Source organism: Mytilus trossulus, chromosome 4 (genome assembly GCF_036588685.1).
Source record: "Mytilus trossulus isolate FHL-02 chromosome 4, PNRI_Mtr1.1.1.hap1, whole genome shotgun sequence".
In the NCBI taxonomy this organism is placed as follows: domain Eukaryota; kingdom Metazoa; phylum Mollusca; class Bivalvia; order Mytilida; family Mytilidae; genus Mytilus; species Mytilus trossulus.
The window spans coordinates 92,659,494-92,682,317 of NC_086376.1; the positions used below are offsets into that span (position 1 = coordinate 92,659,494).

A 22,824-nucleotide genomic window follows, 5' to 3' on the forward strand; every position below is an offset into this window, starting at 1 on the left:
TGGACATTTCTGATTAACTGGTGAATTAAAAATTCCATAGAAATCTCATTTATCTGGGTTTATTTTTCCAAGTTAGTCAGTATAATAGCTTAGTCGAAGTGTTTGGTCCGAGGTTTTGTCTTAAAATGATTAGCCGTGTAATTTTTTTCTCAAAAAAACGAACGGCAAATTGTAATTGAAACAAAAAGAAAATAAAAAAAATAAAAGTTATTACCGGACCATAGGTGATCATAGGTTGATGAATAATCATTTAATTTGTAAAATGAAATATATTTATGACCATTTAGGCACACATGAATATTCAATTTATTAAACGATCGAGGGATACCAGCTATTTCTCCGCGCGTGGCCCTGATGAAGCTCAGAGCATTTCATGCACACAGACGGGCTAAGAATGTAAAGTAGTGAAAATATATAAGTTATTAGCTAGCACACCAGTGGCGGATCCAGAAAATTTCATATGCACTAAATGCATAAGAGGGGGCGGGGCGGCCGCTTCAGTTATTCCCTCTATAATCAACAAATTTTCTTTTCCAGCAAAGGAGGATCTGTGTCCTGCATTCTGTATAAAAATGCTAAAAATTATAGGTATTAAAGTTTTATTCTGCTGGACAAGAGATCACCATCGATTTTAAATTTAGAGTATCAATTCTCTGCGTGTCGCCATGTCTATGAACCACAAAGGACCAAAACCATAGTAGCCTTATGTAGTCGTAATCGCGTGTCGATATCGTGTCAATCGTACGGTTGTTTTGTCCGACTAACTAACTTGAAACGGAAAATGGTGTTTTTTTTTTAAAAGTAACCAAGGTCTGTCGTTTTTAACTGTTTATATGGGAATTGGTAAAAAAGTCATAGTTCAAAGTCATAAATGAGCGTAAATAAGTGTTCCGTGAAAATTGTTTTCGAAAATCTAATTTGTTCATAATTCTTTTATGTAATAAACTTATTTAAATAATTTCGTACCTTCCCTTGTCTGATCACCAGCATGGCTAAAGGTATTACTCCCAAATGTATTGTGAGGTGACAAGTTCAGGTATTCAAGCGATTTCCTGTCGGACTTTCAAGTTCATGCATCGCTTCACTTCTAAGGGTATTGATCAGTGTATACGACCGATAACTTGAAACTTTCCATTTTGAACTATCAGGTGTATAGTACATGTAGTATAAATTTCTGTCTTGCGTGTCTGGTATACTAGTCATTACTAAACGCATAAGCTTGTTTATAAATTACATTTCTGGTGTAAAGAATATTGTTTATAAAAATCTAAATAATTCCCCCCAAAAAAAAGATTTGATAAAATAAAAATCTGTTTTCACATTTTTTAGGATAAATTTGGGGAAATGAAAGTACTCGTTCTCAAAAGTATAGGACAGTTTGAAACATACAAGAAATGTTGATTTAACAAAAATATACGCACTAATCGACCATTCTTTTATACGCCTTGATAGAAAGTTAAGGAACTACACTGTAAAAACAGCGTTTAGATTTGAAACGGATCTACAACATGTTTAGGTCTAAACGTGTTTAGGAAAGCGTTTAGGATCTAAACGGATATTTATCTAAACACATTAAAACCTAAACGTGTTTAGAATTTAAACGTGTTTCAGGGTTGTCATCAGTGAATGTTATCAATAAGCTAAACATTAAATGGCATCTAAACACTTCTGAAACACTTTCCTAAACACCTAAACACTTCATTATATTTCAGTACTGGTTTCACCTTTTTACCCGATATTTTAACATATTCAAACATATTCTGTGAAACTATGATATCTTAGCTGTCTTGAAATTAACATTATTTTCAAACTTCAGTCCCAAGTACATGCAGAGCTTCTTTATTAACTGATTATTGAGAACAAATCATATCCGATCTTCCCTTTTTTATGTCGTAATATTATAAAATTACTTTCAATTATTTGTTTTCTAAGTTAAGCAATTAATTGTTTATATCAGAGACATATTATTTAAAATAATCTTTTATAGTATTTATAAACAAGATGTGAGTGAATTTCTTTAATTTCCGGAGTCATTGTCCGAATATGATCTTATATTAATTAACAAACAGAGTTATCTATCGTTGTAAGTTGATACGGACGCCTTCGGACCCGCCAAAGACGAACAACATTTAAAACAATGGATCCCATCTATCAAGCATACAAATCTATTGACGATGCAACAGATACAGAACTTCATATTAGAATATTGACGGAATCAAAAGCCATCTTAACAGTTATTACTGCAGCGGAAGGTAAGCAGATCCAGATTTCGTAAAAAGGGGGAGGGGCACACACCATAATTTAACAGTCGAGTAAACTGAGGAATATGTGCGTTAAACTATTAACCTATGCTATTTCAAGTTCACTCTTGTGGTATGAATCATGTAATATACAAGGAATAAGATCCCAATGGCCCATACTGCAACATCCTTTACACAATATAAAGAAGATGTGGTATGATTGCCAATGAGACAACTATCCACAAAAGACCAAAATGACACAAATATTAACAACTATAGATCACCGTACACACTGAAATTATAGTTTTACTTCTTTTGTCAAAGAAAAACAAAGAATACCAAAAGGACATTCAAACTCATTACTTTAAAAATAAACTGACCATATCATGGCTAAAAAGTTGAAAATAAACTGAAATTCAAACTCCAATATCGAAAATAAACTATCAAGTTGTTCTTTTTTTATTTAAACCTATTATAAATATTTGTATGTATGCATTTATAGGACTATGACACTGAAGTGGGAATGAAATTTTAAGAGCTAGAATACATCCATACATAGATCCAATTGAAGAACAGATCAGGAAGAGAGAAAAGGATGACTTAATTTCAAGAACAGATGTAAGTAAAAATATATATTAAGTACATTATAAAGTTGCCAATAGAACTATAATAAGATTGAAAATGTAGGTTAAATCATTCTCTAATATTTATCCTGTTGAAGGGGTAAAAATTGGGCAATTTAAAAAATGTATATTCATAATATTAGGATAAAATAGGAAAAACAGGCTGTAGTTCTCAGAAATCACGGATTTTGTTTTATAATATAAAAAAAAAACTTGCATGCTTGTCTGCTCTATATATTTTTCCCTTTGATTTATTTGTCTTTTTATGTATACATTTGTACAAAGTGTAAAGTATTGTCTTTTTAACTACAATTTGTATTTTTCTTTTAAAAGAATCTTTCACAAGAAGCTTGTATAATGTATTTTAATAAGCATGATCTAAGAATAAGTGACAGTTGCATACAAATGTACATGAAGGTTTCATTTTTTCATTTCAGGATACAAAAGTTCACCTGACAACCAAAAGGGAAATGCACCAAGAGCCTTTATCATTCAAAAGAGGATTGTTCCGCAATGAAAGATTCCTGTATGTTAGGAGATGGACTAACAAATTCTGTTTTGTTGAGGATAAAAATCATCAAATTTTATAATTGTATTTTTTGTTTTAGTGAGACTTAAAAATAAATTATTTAACTAAATTGAATAGATTGTATGTTATGTTTCAGACTAGATCAGAAAAAAACAAAAAAAAGAACCAGACTCTAAGTTGTACAAAAAGGTGGAAGGTCCATAAAACGTAAAAAAAAAATCAAACACTTGACTACATAAACAATCAAAAGGAACGAAAAAAAAGTCATATTCCTGACTTGGTACAGGCTTTTCCTTTAAAAATAATGGAGGGTTAAACTTTGTCTAATTGTTTACAGACTTTTCAAAACTTGGTCTTATTGTTTACAGACTTTTCTTAACTTGGTCGTATTGTTTACAAACTTTTCTTTGGTTTCCAGGAAGAATAAAATGTGTAAACCTATTATTGTTAATATCATTTAATATTATCACTACTGAAGTTTTCCTGCTTTAATATACTATATAGACAAGTCAAATAATTTCATTATGGTAAAAATGATTGCAAGAACATGAAAGCAGAAATGTACACTAGTATTGTATATTCTACAATACAACCTGTAGTGCTGTACCACAGACGTAGTTCCTGTGAAATCAAAGTACTAGTAGACTAACCTTTGGAAGGTCTAAACACCATATATTTCTAAACATATAACATCTAAACACTTGTTGAAATCTAAACACTTCTTAAAATCTAAACATGTTTAGATGCTAAACGCGTTTCAAAACGTACACAGAAAAAGTGTTTAGATAAGTGTTTAGAATCTAAACACTGTTTTTACAGTGTATAGATAGTTGCAATTCAAAATAATATACATTTTTACATTGAACATAAGAAAGAAACATACATTTTGTTTATTTGGGTTAAAAGTTTTGTAAATAAACTAGTCCTCGTATGACAACAGTATGTTATCATGGGATGTCGATGGACGAAGAAGAAGAAGAGAACTTATTTGAATTAAATACAGGTCGATATTTAACTTGCCTTGGGTTCATCGAAGTTATGGACATAGTAAAATCACAGATTTCTATTTCAACAAGATTGTTCTCGAACAAAGGAAGGAGTTCGTCATCACAATTGTTGGCTATAATGTATAATGATGTGAACATGGTTCTGAAAGTACATTATGCCAAATTTCCTGTTCCGACATGCATGTTATATATGCCACTGGACAAACACTAATTATCCCCAAGGGATGTGAATATTTTGCTGGAAAACTATTGAGTATCAAAGTTTCAAATTAATTTCGGGATTTATTTTCCTTCTTGGTATTCAATATTCAATAACAGAAGAAAGAATAAACAGTTTGTCCGCTAAATAGGGGTATTCTTGTTATAGTTATATTAAAAAATAGGGATATATGACATTAAATTGGTTCTGTCTTTTTTTTATACATCGTTAAAAAGATGTGTGTTTAAGGTGAACGACACAAGAACCCTGTAATACTAGTACGAGAGTATAGCATGTAAACATTCCTTCTCAATAATATGGTTATATTGGAAATATTTTCATACAGATTGACAACTCATGGTCCGATATGCATGTAATATTTGCCACATGACGCCCATAGTTCTTTCTACCATCATCATCTTATTCTTTGATATTGCTGTAAACATCGATGGTTCACACCAAAACAAAATGGGAGTAATGTACCTTCTGATAGCTTGTCCGTGTTATACACTTGTGAAACTTAATATATAGACGAAATTTCGGTATTGAAATGAATCTACATCTCACAAACAGGATTTTCAAATAACGATTTTGAGCAATCGTTGTAGGTTCATGAATATTCATATGGTGCTTTTCTTTAGCGCCAATTGGAAAAAAAACGTATCTTTAAATAAAGTTTGCATTATTAAACATATTCCTCAGAAATCAGTTATCATAAAACCATACAAGTTATGATAAACCTTGATAAAACACAGTTCTGTTATCATAAAACATAAAAGAATGCACTATGTAAACTGGAGTAAAATTATGAGACAGTTCTAAGCACTGTACATGTACTATAGTAAAGTTGTAAGTCTGTTCTGTCACAAAACTTGTAAGCGATGGTCCATGCAGTTATATTCATGTCTGGAAATGTCCCTGGCTGTTTATCCAAAAGATATAGTCTGTTTTTTTTCTGTTTCCCATCGTTTTTTGAGAAATGCATTTAAGAGTGAATCGTTAACTGGGTAAAGACCAGTGGCAAATATCTCTGTGTACGTTCTGTCGATTTGGGAAGATATTTTCTAATTCATTTGAAAATATCTATATGTGTTTGCAATGTTCAATGCTTGGACTTTGAAAAGGCGCAAATAAAGCTAACTAAATATTATTTTGTTAAAAGAGGTAATACAACAAATTTAATTTTTGAAACAATTAAATAATTTTGTAAACATCGCGTGTGAGGGTTTACACGGAGTTAAAAGAAAAGACAACAGGGCAAATCTGATAAAAAAAAATCCCGAAAATTAAACTTAAGAACAGTAATTGAAACCCCCTCCTCAAACAAATGTACCTCATGACCTGTATTATGCTGAGGTACAATTTTTTTGGTGAAAAAAATATAGAATGCTGGAAGTGTTTCGATGTGCTATTGGAAAATCCTTTGAAAAAAATGGGTAGGGTTCACCTGGCCACGGCTTAGGTAGCACTTCACAGAAAATATAGTTGCAATTGAGCCACAGAATGTTGAATGACCTTCCAACCCTGGCCTTCTAATACGTTAGGTCAACTGTTAGTGTCATACATGCAAAACTACAGACCTATCTACGGAGTGCTACCATACTCACATGCTACCGATACTAGTATGCTGAAGAAGTAATGAAATTAATAGAACCAGAGCCGGATTTAGTGGGGAATGGCGTTGATAGGAGTTTTTAATAGTCTTGATTTGATTGATTGATATACATGGAAGTTTTACACTGACACAATGACTGGCTATACAACACATAGAAGTTTTTGACGACATTGACTGCCTAAACAGCCCTTTGAGTTTCTCAGTCGGCTATAAAGGGGGAATGACACGGTGTCCGCCCCTTTTGTTGAAAAATAAATATTGATTATGTAGGGAATCACTTGAGAATGATTGGAGCTGGTCCTCTCATGACATTATCAGTTAGTCTCCCCTCTCCTTATATATAAAAAAAATCTGGATCTGCCACTGAGAACAAGTTTAATAAATTAAAAAAAAGAATGTGTCACTAGTATACACGGATGCCCAATCCGCACTATCATTTTCTATGTTTAACAGACCAGGGACTAGAAAGTCCCTGAGTGGACTGACGGAATGAGGTAATTCTAATTTGGCATTAAATTTAGAAAGATCATATCATTGTGAACATGTGTACTAAGTTTAAAATTGATTGAATATCAACTTCATCAAACACTACCTCGACCAAAAACTTCAACCTGACGCGGGACAGACGGACGAACGAACAAACGAACAGACAGACAAGAAACAATGCTGAGAATGGAACATCCTAAGTATATATTTTTAATCTTTATTTCAAAATTACACCCATAAGGGTCAAGCAATATAAACAAACATTTGTAAATACAATGTAATATAAGGTAATCTTATACACTCCCAGTCCTGAAACACAAACAAAATTAAAAGTCATCTGATTGCAATCTTATAACTGTTAATACTGATGAAGTCGCTTTATCATTGATTTATAAGATACAAGTTGTGACCTTCGAAATTGTTTTATATTATTTTATTTGTATATTTTCCTATAGACTTTTAAGGTACCTCCGTTGTCTTTAAAAAAATCCCTTCCATAATATCCAAAACTTCATCGTTGATTTGAAAAAAAAAATGATTTTAGATTTTCGATTATCAATTGAAATGAACCTACTAGAGCCTCAACTTCCAAGCGCACGATAATGTCAATCATTACACATCACTTTAACCCTGAATTGACATTCCACAATCGGTCAGTATATAACATCACCTGTGTTTATAGTTACAGGGTATTTCCCGCCGTTGGAAAATCCCGTGCAGTCGACACAATTGATTTTTAACATTCTCTATCATGAGCGAGGTCAAGTTTTAGATCAAGTTAATTACATATATTTTTAACGTTAATTATTTAATTATTAAAAAAAAACCGTATCATCATTTCTTTTCTTTTCTTTTTTTTTGCTAGTATAGTAAATAAATCTCAGTCCCGGAATGTAGATACACTTAAAATTAGACCTGGAAGTGTCTTCTTATAAAAGGAGAAACTGTCTTTCACATTAAAATTAGACCTGGAAGTGTCTTCTTATAAAAGGAGAAACTGTCTTTCACATTAAAATTTAAAAGAATATTATCGCTCAGGCATATTTTAAATTTTGTAATAAGATGATTGATTGTTGGTTGTTTAACTTCCAGTGGCAAATATTCCATAAATGTCAGGACGAACTTAGTTTTAAGATCGAACTCTCAAAAAATAATTGAAAAACAGTAATGATGACAGAAGAACTTTAATACGTGTGAAATAACCATCCAATCTTTTAAATATAACTTATTTATATTTCAAAAAGTAACAGATTAGTTTACAAGACGTGCATTGACGTACTTTCATATCTTTAAAATGGAACTTCTTTGTCTAAAAGACAACCCACGAGTTGTCGAAATCCAGTTGCATGCATACTATATACTTACATATGCACATTATGCATCGACGATCGTTGTATTACGTTACATACTGCTATACCAATTGACCCCTGATATCAACTAAGGTTAGAACTTCCTATAGGCCGTTCATTTTATTTTTGTTCCAATAAACGGTTCTTGAATCAATTATAATTTCTGAAGTATTTACGATGAAAGCATTATTCTCAAATCGTCTTACACAATGATAAAATTGTATTTATACCACAATTGAAAAGTAATTTAATATAACAAATGACAGATGAACTGATTAATTATAAAGATGAATGTATGTCCATATGCTCATATATATACACATTCGGACTAAAATTCGCAACTTGTCATTATCTCATCGTAGCATATTGTTAATGTTGCTAATATATGCCTTCAACCCCAAGAGGTATAAATGTGCATTTCATTCTGAAAGATTAATGGATCAGCAGGTGATCAAGATCGTTTTAAAAATTCCTATTTGCCAATGAAGTTTAAATGATCTTCTGCCTCAGACATACACATGTATTTTTCAATCATAAAAGTAAACCTTTAACCCCGAGAAATATATACTCTGTTTCTCTCTAAATTTACAGAAACATTATGTGATAAATTTTTGAAAATTCCGTATATCTCAATCGATTAATGATAGTTCTGTAAACTTTTACATATATTACAATCTGTACCTCAATACAACCGTCCCTCACACTTAACGGATAATACAACGACCAATTAATGATTGAACGTCGCTCACGCATAACGGATTATACAACCGACCTTTTAATAACCGTCGCTCACGCATCACTGGTTCTATCAATGACTCAATACACACCCGTTTTATCGGACAAACGGATAATTCCCTGAGACACGGAAAATCTCCGGAGAACCGCAAAATATTCTGTAAAACGGAAAATCTACGATGAACCTCTATTTATTATCCGTTCCGCGGAGATTGGCCAAAAAACACCGAATATTTTACAAAAATCGCGGTGATTTTCCAAATAGGTCTGCCAGTGTATTATGTCTTATAGAACACTAGAAACTTGCAAATATTATTTCTTTTAGAAAATCTAAAGCTATTTAATATGCTTATACATTTTTTCTTGCACTTTGTACATGAACTTAACTTAAAAGGTATTTGTATAAATCAAATTTAAATTTATCAGTTTCTAGCTTCATTAATGGATTTAAGGGAATTAGTAAACCAATGCACCAGAAACATCTAATGGATGAATTGAACATGTTTTATCTTATTAAATGGTTGGCATTTCTTCGAAAACAGAAATAAGGAATGTACTATAAATAACTGGAGGCATGATAAATCATCTGGTAAAAATTAAATAATACAAAAAACTGATATGCAAAAAATTAAGAGTAAAAATCCAGGTGTTGTACAATAATTAAATGAAGAAGGTTGAGCATTAGTCCTCATGGTTACACACAAATTTATTCATCTTTAGTGGCGTCGGCCATTCTCTTCCTAATAGCATCATTGGCTGCTCCTCTTCCTATATCTTCAGCAAAATCTCCAACTGTAAAAAATAATATAACACTCAATTAATGCGAAATAAAAATTTAACATAATCAGCATGTTTTTAATCTTCTCTTTATCTTATACTTGAGGTTCTGTATAATAAGGATTTGTGATTCAGTATAACTAGGATTTTTTTTCTGAGTTTTATCATTAGAAGGATGCTGATAACTAAGCCATTTCCTGATGTTTAGTAATGAGAAGGATTAAATTGAACTTTTTATAATTCCTATATGTTTTTAAAAAGGTCTAGCTGTTTGAAAAGAAAAAAAATAATTAAATGTGTGTTAAAAATATAGCACATGTGGAGAATGGACTAATAGTAATCGGTAACACAGTCTCCTTGGGTTTATAAATCAGCTGGATGATTGAATTAATAACATTTGAGATTTTTTTATACAACTAAATTGAAGTAAATAAAAGCAAACAGTAAACTTACAAGCTACAGGCATTTAAAGACTCGGTCAGATTTCCATTAATTATTTAAAAGAAAGATGTTTTACATGTAAGGGAGCAGTTAAAGTGTAACATGCAATATTTTCATTCTGAATTAACAACTACACATGTTATTTGACAGTAATTTTATTCCATAGAACAAGGAGTATAGGTGCTTACTTAAGTATACATGAAGTTAATAGTAATTTGATAGAATAGTTATTATATAACAGCATTGTAATCTTTGAAATTTTAAAAAGGACAAAACTCCTCATTAACATAGTCTCAGACAAGGGGAGTGAAGGGCTTCCACTAACCCTTTCCTCCATTGAATTTTTTTTTTTGCATACTTGATTCGCATAGGATTTTTTTGATAAAATGCTAAACTTATGATTTGAAGTATTAAAGCATTGTGAAAAACAACTATTTCATCAAATAAATTTAAGTCAAATATTCCTATGATATTCCTTTTCATATTGGATACAAACTTTATTAAGTCAACTGCAGACACTTTGTAGTCGAAGTGTTTCAACTGAGGTACTACACAGGCGTCAAAAGGCGTCATTATGGAGTAAAGGGGGTGGCGTCAAAAGGCGTCATTATGGAGGAAAGGGCTAACATGTTTACTGAAACTGTCTTCATTCTGTGTGTGCAGGTCCAAAGTCAGAAGCCTGTAAATCAGTCATTGTCAGTTGTTGATATTTATTAGATCTGTTTTTAGTTTCTTTTATTTTACATAGTAAGGCTATGAGTTTTCCAGTTTGAATTATTTACATTAATGGTCTCACAGTGGCAGATCCAGAACTTTTTATAAGAGGGGAGGCTCTGACTGACCTAAACGGGGGTGGGGCTCCAGTCATGCTTCAGTGTTCCCTAAATAACTAACCAAATTTTTTCCTCAAAAGGAGGGGGGGGGCAAGGCCCCCTGGATCTGCCTATGTCTCAGGTGGATATTTGTTTCATTGGCAATAATACCACATCTTATTTAGATATTAACAGTCTGTATTAAGGATCGTACTTTGAAGAACATCAATATCAGTCCACCCAAATTATCACAAATTGTTAGCAGTGTCCTCTATGAAAGGTGCCTTTGTGTAGTAGTATAGTGTTTATTATGGATCCATGTTAAATTGATTTGAACAAGAAGCAGGGACCGCTAAATTACAAATAGCATCCTGATATAAAGAAAATAGCGTTGGGAACATTTAGCATCAGGAATCAGGATGGTCCAATTTTTAAATTAAAATTTCAGAATAATCTTCTTTTATAGATAAATCTAGGTATGCATTATAGCAACAGGCTGGAAATCATTGGCAAATTCATTAGAGGAAGCCGTATCATACTCATAGATATAGTGTAGTGGTAATAAAGACCAATATAAAAATTGAAATTGTCAATATATCATACGATATTGAAACTTGCAAATAATTTTAACCCAAGCTGGCAAATAGCTTTTAAAAAAGAAATACAAGTTCCTTAGTTACCAAGCTCTTTTCTAATACTTTCTACTAAAAAAAACATATCTCTGTTTTACATGAAGTTTAGTTTAAAAATCTGTCATGCCTTTTAACAAGCCTTTAAGATGGTTTAAGAACTATACTGTGTAGTTGGATAATTAAGTGCTAAGGATACCAAGGCCTGGATTGCAAACAAAACAAATAAATATAACTGAAAAGCTAACCAATTAGAACATGAAATATATCTATGCTTATGGATTATTGCTATTGAATTTTAAATATTTTAAAGAAAATGTATGTTTGATTCTCATATTGTAAGCTACAAAATTACATGTACATGTAAGTCTGCAAATTGGTGGATAAGATGAAATATATTTACAGAAGAATTTTTTTTTTACTCCTCTTATTATCACAAATGCAAGGTAAAAGTTTATGTCTTAAATTTTGGCTTGGTTCTTGGTTATATCCATAAAAATTTCCTGAAATAAAACTTCTTATTTCTATATATTAATACCAAATATTCCACTAGACCTTACACATGTTTCTTTTGAATGTTAATCATAAGCAACGATTTCATAAAAAACGAAACTTTTTAGTTTAGAAATAAATCTCCAAGTAAACATGGTAAATCATCAATTGGTTAGTTTTTTTATTAGAATAAACAGAAACAGGTAGATAATTCCTGTAACCATGGTAACCATGTTACTTACCTTTTTGTTTTGCTATACCAAACACTTCATAAGGAAAATTAAGAAATTTGGTTAAAGCAGACATGTTAGTAGCTGAATCAAAATTATATACATTATAAGCTATAGGTACTGCTATGGAGTAAAGGGCCAACCAAAACATAAAATAAAAAAAAAAAGTTTTTATCAAAGGAACAGCCATAATTCAATTGAACTTGGTACTTTCTACAACTGTTTAAAAGTGTAACAATTAAATAATATATTCAGTCCCTTAAAAGTGTATCAAATCTATACAGCAGGCCATTGATAAGCAACCACGTTTTGGTTTTAATTTCTGTTCCTTTCATTTTCCTAAACATTCAAACAAAAATGTTTAGTTACTTGCTATATCATAAGCCAATTATATAGACAAACCAATTGCATAACCACTTCTTATAAATGATTAGTTATTCCCCTTTCTGTGACCTACCTTCTTGTAGTCTATCAGCTGCCTTGTCGATAGCATCATCTATTTTATTTTGGTACTTGAGGACAATAGGTTTGATCAGGCGATGGTAGATCATCTGAGAGCCATTAGAAGCAATAGGAGCCATACACCATACCAAGAACACGCACTACAATAAAGAATTCATCTATTATTATATTTTGTTTTTTTCTTGATGGAGTAATATTAAGGAGATAACTGTATTGTATTTTAAACTTGACGGCATCAATTGGGGATTTGATTGTCGCAAATTAAGTTTACTGGCGACGCATTAGTGGAGACAGTAAACAGGTATTTGTGACCATCAAATCCCAAATTGATGCCGTCGGAGCTCAAAATACAATATTGTTATCTCCATTCTAATGAAACTGACAGAAAACAACGTTAAAACATGTATTTAGAATCTGTCATATGCCATCTACGCTTGCAAGTACATTGTATGTCCAATTGCATCAATTGTCCATTGATGCCATGTAAAAAAGTGTCGTTATCCAATCAAAATGAACGTTACAAACATTGTTGCATTAGAATGTCTTATAGAGGATATATTGAATTGATTGATTGTCTGTGTTTAAACGCCATTTTTGAGCCATTTGGTGGCCAGTTTATACTGGTGGATGAAGCCTGAGTGCTTGGAGAAAAACCACAGTCCTTTTATAGATATTTTCAAAAATTGGCCAAGGTTTCATGTTTTTATTTAATTCATATAGGCAAAATGATAGGTGCAGCAATACATGTGACATTGAAAAAGTCATGATTTATTCTCTGATATACAAACCTTCAGAAACCAGTAAAATGGGATCCAGAACAGGAAAATGTCAGCAAAGAACTCAACCAATGAGAAAAAGCTATAAACCACCCAGTACGTCAACCATTGTGTATCATCTTCTTTCTGACGACTCTCTATGGCTTTAACTCTGAGACATAAAAACATTTCATATTATAGTCTCATTTTATAAGTATAGAATTTCCATAGAGATTTTTTTAACATGAAATAGATTAACAATGTATTGATATCCATTACTTTTGGCATTTGATTGGTCAATGGTACAATGATACCTTTCTGAATTGAACCTTTACTTTACAGTATGTTTAATCAAAGTATTATTCCAAGAATTAATGTATCAATTAAGATATAAATCGCATGTTGTTTTTCAGTTCAAGTCTTTATTACTTAATGTTATTTTATTTAGGTATAAAATATATGTTGTACATGTGCATGTGTACAAAAATTTGAAAGCCTAAAAACAAAAATTTATTGTAAGAATTTAAAACAAACAAGAACATCTTTAAATCATCTTTTAAAATAAGGGACGATATCAAAAGTTCAATGTAGGATAAAAAACTTAATTCACATAGTTTTTTCACTGACCCCCCACCCCCTCCCTCTTAACTTAATTTGGGTAAAATTGAATTTACTATATGGATATATGTAAAATCCATTTTGGATTAACAAAACTTGCAGCAATGTTGACCCCCCACTCCCAAACTATTTGATTTAAGTTTTTTATCCTACATCGATCTTTTGATGTCGTCCCTAATTTTGGTGAGAATTGGAAGTACAATGCAAGCATACATTGAAAAATATGACAAGTTTCTTGTGAATTTTTTTATTTATTGATTACAAAACTTTTTTATAAAATGTAAGCCCGGCAGAGTTAGCACATCATTGCTGAATACATGTTTACAAATAACAAGTATAAATATTTCAACTTTTCAAGGCTGAAGCACTATTTAAATCTAGTTGTACTTAATTATTTGATATACACTGATATGAAGTGGGGTGTGATTAAGTCAGAAATGAAGCACCCGAGGATTTTAAATACAATTTGTAATTTGTTATCTGATGTGTGAAATCATATCAAAATAATTTTTCCTACTTGAAAAACAATTTAAATTTTCTCTATGTAAACTAAGTTCTGTTATGAAAACAATGATGTTTTCAATTTCACTTTCATTAAAGTTTTCACATTTTTTAAGCATATCTTTATTCATGACTACATGAGTATACATATTATTTTTATCTAAAATATAAGGAAATGTCTTTTAAATAAATCAAAATGAATCTTTACATGATCTGCATCGGATATACATGATAGAAGTTAATCTTTAGGCAAGTGCAGATACATTTACAAGACTTTGACTGATTTTGGAAAAATTTAACTACAAAATAAAAGATGAATTTTGATCTGCCTTTTAACATATTTACATGTACATGTAAATGTTTCAATAAATGTATACACCAACAACTTGTACTTACGATGCATAAGCTGGATAGAGGAATCCAACAAAGTTACAAACAAACTGTGCTCCATAGCCTACCATTAAATAAATGCCCAAGAATGCTGCCAGAGCTAAAATTGAAATAAATATAAAAAGTCAGAATATATTCATGATCAATATGTACTTATATTATACTAGCATGACTAGTAATTAATATCCCAGCTATTCGGTATTTCTGAATTTAATTGGTTACTTTGATAGGGTTAAATTGTTTATGCCCATATAACTTGCCCCTTAATATACCCTGTGAACAAAAAAACAACACTCAGAATGGTATCAGAACACTCCAGTATAACATAATTTTATATTTTTTAAAGAAAAAATCAACCGTTGCATTTCCTATTGTTCAAAACATGGAGTTTCAATACATTGTACAATGTCCAACTGCAAAATCTTTTTTGGTTTAAAGTAAATATTTATCAATATAAATTTACAAGTGAACATATGGAAACAGTTTCTACTTCATCAGAAATGTGCCCCTATAACTAAAGAGATGCTGATGAAGGGAGAAAATTCAGAATTATGGCATGCTGATTGCTTTTAGTATTGCAATTTTTTTTTAAATACAGGTAGACAAAATCACATGATCAAATATTGCAATTTCTGGAAAATCTGCATAAGATATATATGAATCAGATATCAGAATGATTTATAAAAAATCTTTTAACAAGTTTCATTTCCAGTGTAGATAATTTAATATGGAACATGATTCCTTAAATTCTCAAAATATATTGTACATGTAGGACACAAAAATTTATACATTTGATTTTAAAGAAGAAGAAAATACATTGTGTTATCCTGGCCTAAGGAGAAAGTGTGGAACATGGTTTTGACATCAATCTATTTGTTTTTAATCATGTTTATTAAACAGGTTTTAAATGTTGTCTGCACGTTTACTCAAAAAGGAAGACCCAAACCATATAATACAACATTATAATAATGTTATCAAGGTTATTAGTTGTTTAATTATGTCTAGAGTTTATATATGTTCCATAATAATAATGTCATGACTGGCTTTAAAAACGCAACTCTCATTTTGTAGATTTTTTGTAACAAATCATGTTTAATACTTGTACAACTACTATTCATGCTTATCATACTTCTTTCTCTTTCGAAAGAAACCAACATCTGACTAACATGTGGTTATTGAATATACCGGATTATCATGATTATTGAGATTGCGCGATTTTCAAAGAGAACCAATAAAAGATTTTTTCAGGTTTTTTTCTTGGTGAAACAGTTCTTTCAATCCTTGGCCACACTTAAATCAGTTAAACATGTTGCATCTCCATATTGCCAAGACTGAGGAATAAAAGACAGAATCAACCCATTAAAATACTGCAAACAGGAAAACGTGAATGTGCTGCAACCAGAAAACTTGACATCAGAAACTGGTCTCACTGTCCCTCCAACAATGATACTGGTAAACAGGATTTAAAGAAGACCATCAATGACCAGATCAACATGAAGTGACAATTTGATTACGCAACGTCATTTGCAAGACAGGTCTACTGCCAAAACGTCAACTGCTGATCAAATTGCTGAATGCCTTTTTAGAAAGATGTATGCCATAAATGTTTCCCATTAACTGAACTGCCAAAGAATCGACTGCAGAAAAACATTTAAAGCCTTAAAGTTTCAACCACATAATTAGCAAAACCTATTAAAATGGGTGGAACAACGCCAAAATCATAAGGTGCAAAACAGAACCCATAACGTGCCAAACAGAATTGGTTAACCTTTCAGACAATCATTTTGGCATTTCTTACAGGCAGTAATTGCTTTCCATGGTGGCACGTTCATTGGTAAGGGGAAAACCAGGGTTTCTATGTATACCACAATATTTGAACATTGAAAATGATGTTATCAATTCAAATTTCGAACTAGCATTTTTTTTTAAAATACATTAAAGAACTTTTTGTTCATAAGTTTGTTTACAAAAAATTGCATATTTGAAAATGGGAAATTAAAAAAGATTCTTGTTTCGCGTATCTTAGTTGGTCAGTATATATGTAATCTTTATAAGGGGAGATGATACAGTTTCAAATCATATTGGTGTTAGTTTTTTTTGAGAATTTGAAAAGGTCCCATCTATGATAAATCATAAAACACAATAACTGTTTGGCGTCTTTAAATATCAGCTGTATTTGTACATGGCTAGGAAACAAGGTGTATGCGAGCTTTGAGCTGTTTCGAGCCGAGTAAAAATACAGATGGAGAGTTGTCTCATTGGCACTCACACCACATCTTCCTATATCTATTGTCTTTATCCTGCAATTAATTCTGTATATTGTTTTTGTTTTGAAAGACACATAAACTAACATATTTAGCATTTATTTTCGATTTGTAACCCCTTAGAGGCCCGCTTAGTAATATCAAATTCACACATAACGCTGAAGATGGGACTGTACGAGTTGTCCTATGCTGAAATTAACATGGTTGAATTTGTAACACAATCATACACATTCAAGTTTTGAAATCGACAATTGTCAACATCATTGGAATGCAACTGGAATACACATTCTGAGGTCACACAGGTTCAAACAATACTCAGTCCGGCAGTGGGCGCAGCTTTAAAGCGACATCTGTATCTGTATAGTATACAGATAAAGCATAGCGATATCTGTAGGGCTGTATCTGTATAGTAGTACACCCAATTGCAGGATAAAACTGTATACATGACCAGAACATGTACATGTATCAGTTTGCATAGACTAAAAAATCATTCCAGGCCATATGATGAACACATTATGACATGTGGATTTAATTGTCAATGAGACAACCAATCAAGAATCAAATAAAATTGATATAAGCAATAGTTGCCCTAGTATCTGAGAGCAACAAAAAAATCTGTTAAAAAATAGTTGATTTCCTTTTGAACAGAAATTAAGCAATTTTAAAAAAAGTATTTCATCAAAAATTTATTCTAGGGGAAGTTAAAAAAAAATGAGTTACATGTATTTCCCTTTGAACAGAAATCTAGTCATTTACAAGTTTTTCATCATAAATTTAATTCTAGGGTAAGGACTTTAACGTTCTGAACAAGAAGAAAGCTAAAATCTTGAAAATCAAACTTGACCTGAAGCTTGTAATGATTAAACAACACACCAAATATTAAATCAATATATTCAAGCATGAAGAAAACAATGTCTGGAAAACTTATTTGCTGGACTGATGTATGGACAGTGCAAACTTAGGTTTTCATACCAACTTGACTTTTGTGTATTGAAAATGGTAAACACATTTCATTTAACACATAGTACATGTATGAACACTGACACAGTTATATCTAAGTATTTGCTTTTTTCCAAATGGCAATGCAAAATGATGGTACAACATAACATTGGCTACACCCTTATTTTATTATTGGTCTCCTGGCTCTTTTAACCATGTTAAGGGAATTTCATCAATTGAGATGACACCAGACATCATGCTTACAGCTCTTTCAGCAGGAATCAAAGCTCAGTAGAAACTGTAGTCAATGTACGAACCCCAATGCAAGATTACACTTTTCAGTAATGCCAATGGGTGGGAAATTTAAATATGCTATGCAGAATACACTTCATTTAAAAAAAATTGTAGCTATTGTTAAATAAAACATAAGAAATAAGCTCTGTGAGACAATGAAACATCATAATTAAATTGCAAAGAAAGGAATTTCAACCAAGTACTCGGTCTTTGGTTCAAGGCCACTAACAGCTGTTACCGGTCAAGGTCCATTCACATCACACCTTCAAAAGAGAATAATGTCATAAAAATCTTACCAATTACTATATACATGCGTCGAACGCCAGTTTTGTCTTCGATCTTTTGCAATAAATCGGTGAAAAAATTCTTTTCCTGCAAAGCTTTGTTTAATTTTGCCTTCCATCCCTCCGCAGTTCCTGAAGTCGTGCTGGCCATTTTGGCCCAAGACCACAATTAATGACCCCGCTTTTCGTTGTCCACGAATATAGTTCCTTTTAATTAGAGTGTATTTTTCCTTAATTTTTTTTCTTTCCTTTCCTCACTCATTCCTTAAATCTTTTTGGGTGGAAATGAAAGAAGAGAGGTCAAATAAATTTTTGGATGTTGTATTTTAACTGATTTTGATATGGAATGAGTGATTAGGTCAAGTGCAAAAAGGTGATATTTACAGTTTTCGGAACATCTCTTGACTTGTCAATAGGGGTATGGATGTGTATTGGCTAAATTTGTAAAAGTGATTGCTTCAATCTTTCTGAATTTTGGATATATATTTGGACTAGGACAATACATTACACACACAAAAAATTTGACAAAAGTGCATGGTGCAATTTTTTTAATGATGCAAAAGGTTATAAAGAACTGATAGAGGAATTAATTGTGGTCTGTGGCCTAAGAGGTGCATTTCAGCAAATTTTGAATTTTTACTTTGGCATCTTTTCTGAATGATCTATTGGTATTGATTTGTCAAACTATATGAGAATAAATGATTTTCACTTTCATTTGATAGAAATTTTGTGAAAAAGTCACTTTTCAGGTTAAAAGCCTAAAATGTAGCTTTTTCACTTATTTCACTATTTTTTCAAAAACAGCATGCTTAATTTCTCTCTGACACTTTTTTTCTGATATCTATTTGTGTTTGTGGTATTTATTTCAGTTGTTTAACTTATTTGTGAACTCTGAACGCAAAAAAAAAGTAGATAAAAACATAAAAAGAGTGCAAAATGTGCTGTTTTAATAGTCTAAGTCTAACGGTCAGTATACGCAGCAGGTGAAATGTGAAGTTCTATGCACTTAAAAGTTGTATTCCAAAACAGATTGCACTGAATCTACATCAAAAACACTTATTACTGGTTGCTTAACCATTTCTGTTTCACAGACTACCTTTACTTTCTTCTGTTGGATAGCTAGTGGTTTAAATGTTGGCCTTTTGAGGCTGAAATTTCATTCAGTTTTTAAACAGTAAAGTTAATAAACTTTGCATCAGACCATACTGTCTGCATATATAGTTGAAAGTGACAGTCTTGTTACATCCAGGCTCCATGTTTTATCATATCTGAGCACAGATTTTAGCAAAAAGAAGTATATCTCCATCTCCCATATCATTTATAGGCTTTTAAATATGCAAATGTGGGGAACGGCCTAAACTGGCAATCTGTTTTTTTAAGCATAACATTGCTAAAGACCATTTTATCCACATGTGTTATGCTATTTGAAACTTATATTTCCATTAAAAGTACATTTATAACCTGTTAAAGTTTGTTTGATAACTTAACAACTTCAGAAAATTGTGGTAAGTGAAAAATATTACATTTGATATAAGGCCTCACCCTAATTGAAAACCTCTATTTTTTGGCACAGGCTCATATAAAATTAACTTCTGGCCATTTTTCATAAGTCTGATACATGAAGTATGCTTTCTGTTGCTTTAAATAGATGTTAACTTATACATATAGACATTAAAAAGTGTTAGTTTTGGTATCTTTTGGTTTTTAGAAGCTCAAATTTGATAGTTTTAATTGTTCTAATTCAACGCCACAATTCAGCACCCAAAGTTCAGATATAAAAAATGCCACATTTTTTTTATTTGGTATCATATGGCTTTGAAACTTTGTAACCTGTTTTATAATATACTAAGCTTGAATCATGCCAAGTTTTATTAGAATTGGTCAAGTTTTAGGCCCCTAATAGGCCCAAGACCACAATTAATGACCCCGCTTTTCGTTGTCCACGAATATAGTTCCTTTTAATTAGAGTGTATTTTTCCTTAATTTTTTTTCTTTCCTTTCCTCACTCATTCCTTAAATCTTTTTGGGTGGAAATGAAAGAAGAGAGGTCAAATAAATTTTTGGATGTTGTATTTTAACTGATTTTGATATGGAATGAGTGATTAGGTCAAGTGCAAAAAGGTGATATTTACAGTTTTCGGAACATCTCTTGACTTGTCAATAGGGGTATGGATGTGTATTGGCTAAATTTGTAAAAGTGATTGCTTCAATCTTTCTGAATTTTGGATATATATTTGGACTAGGACAATACATTACACACACAAAAAATTTGACAAAAGTGCATGGTGCAATTTTTTTAATGATGCAAAAGGTTATAAAGAACTGATAGAGGAATTAATTGTGGTCTGTGGCCTAAGAGGTGCATTTCAGCAAATTTTGAATTTTTACTTTGGCATCTTTTCTGAATGATCTATTGGTATTGATTTGTCAAACTATATGAGAATAAATGATTTTCACTTTCATTTGATAGAAATTTTGTGAAAAAGTCACTTTTCAGGTTAAAAGCCTAAAATGTAGCTTTTTCACTTATTTCACTATTTTTTCAAAAACAGCATGCTTAATTTCTCTCTGACACTTTTTTTCTGATATCTATTTGTGTTTGTGGTATTTATTTCAGTTGTTTAACTTATTTGTGAACTCTGAACGCAAAAAAAAAGTAGATAAAAACATAAAAAGAGTGCAAAATGTGCTGTTTTAATAGTCTAAGTCTAACGGTCAGTATACGCAGCAGGTGAAATGTGAAGTTCTATGCACTTAAAAGTTGTATTCCAAAACAGATTGCACTGAATCTACATCAAAAACACTTATTACTGGTTGCTTAACCATTTCTGTTTCACAGACTACCTTTACTTTCTTCTGTTGGATAGCTAGTGGTTTAAATGTTGGCCTTTTGAGGCTGAAATTTCATTCAGTTTTTAAACAGTAAAGTTAATAAACTTTGCATCAGACCATACTGTCTGCATATATAGTTGAAAGTGACAGTCTTGTTACATCCAGGCTCCATGTTTTATCATATCTGAGCACAGATTTTAGCAAAAAGAAGTATATCTCCATCTCCCATATCATTTATAGGCTTTTAAATATGCAAATGTGGGGAACGGCCTAAACTGGCAATCTGTTTTTTTAAGCATAACATTGCTAAAGACCATTTTATCCACATGTGTTATGCTATTTGAAACTTATATTTCCATTAAAAGTACATTTATAACCTGTTAAAGTTTGTTTGATAACTTAACAACTTCAGAAAATTGTGGTAAGTGAAAAATATTACATTTGATATAAGGCCTCACCCTAATTGAAAACCTCTATTTTTTGGCACAGGCTCATATAAAATTAACTTCTGGCCATTTTTCATAAGTCTGATACATGAAGTATGCTTTCTGTTGCTTTAAATAGATGTTAACTTATACATATAGACATTAAAAAGTGTTAGTTTTGGTATCTTTTGGTTTTTAGAAGCTCAAATTTGATAGTTTTAATTGTTCTAATTCAACGCCACAATTCAGCACCCAAAGTTCAGATATAAAAAATGCCACATTTTTTTTATTTGGTATCATATGGCTTTGAAACTTTGTAACCTGTTTTATAATATACTAAGCTTGAATCATGCCAAGTTTTATTAGAATTGGTCAAGTTTTAGGCCCCTAATAGGCCCAAGACCACAATTAATGACCCCGCTTTTCGTTGTCCACGAATATAGTTCCTTTTAATTAGAGTGTATTTTTCCTTAATTTTTTTTCTTTCCTTTCCTCACTCATTCCTTAAATCTTTTTGGGTGGAAATGAAAGAAGAGAGGTCAAATAAATTTTTGGATGTTGTATTTTAACTGATTTTGATATGGAATGAGTGATTAGGTCAAGTGCAAAAAGGTGATATTTACAGTTTTCGGAACATCTCTTGACTTGTCAATAGGGGTATGGATGTGTATTGGCTAAATTTGTAAAAGTGATTGCTTCAATCTTTCTGAATTTTGGATATATATTTGGACTAGGACAATACATTACACACACAAAAAATTTGACAAAAGTGCATGGTGCAATTTTTTTAATGATGCAAAAGGTTATAAAGAACTGATAGAGGAATTAATTGTGGTCTGTGGCCTAAGAGGTGCATTTCAGCAAATTTTGAATTTTTACTTTGGCATCTTTTCTGA

General features: G+C 31.5%; 1 protein-coding gene and 1 long non-coding RNA gene across 4 annotated transcripts in view; one reads left to right on the plus strand and one right to left on the minus strand.

Annotated features, from left to right (window-relative positions):
- The first annotated feature begins 1,969 nt into the window (after positions 1-1,969).
- Positions 1,970-3,506, plus strand: LOC134714306 (uncharacterized). Its single transcript, XR_010106539.1, has 3 exons — positions 1,970-2,252; positions 2,743-2,858; positions 3,301-3,506. It is a non-coding gene; the product is annotated as an uncharacterized LOC134714306 (long non-coding RNA).
- A 5,728-nt stretch (positions 3,507-9,234) lies between these two features.
- Positions 9,235-22,824, minus strand: part of LOC134716326 (receptor expression-enhancing protein 5-like) — a 37,196-nt gene continuing 23,606 nt past the window's right edge. The window contains exons 1-6 of one of the 3 annotated variants that reach the window (XM_063579240.1): positions 18,684-18,822; positions 14,897-14,990; positions 13,415-13,553; positions 12,622-12,766; positions 12,177-12,200; positions 9,235-9,575 (exon numbers count right to left, since the gene is read on the minus strand). In XM_063579240.1, the coding sequence (XP_063435310.1) occupies positions 9,490-9,575; positions 12,177-12,200; positions 12,622-12,766; positions 13,415-13,553; positions 14,897-14,990; positions 18,684-18,822 (627 nt within the window). In that variant the 3' untranslated portion in view covers positions 9,235-9,489. Of the gene's footprint in view, positions 9,576-12,176; positions 12,201-12,621; positions 12,767-13,414; positions 13,554-14,896; positions 14,991-18,683; positions 18,823-22,824 lie in introns of those variants that run through there. The other 2 variants (XM_063579242.1, XM_063579241.1) reach the window with 2 other exon arrangements.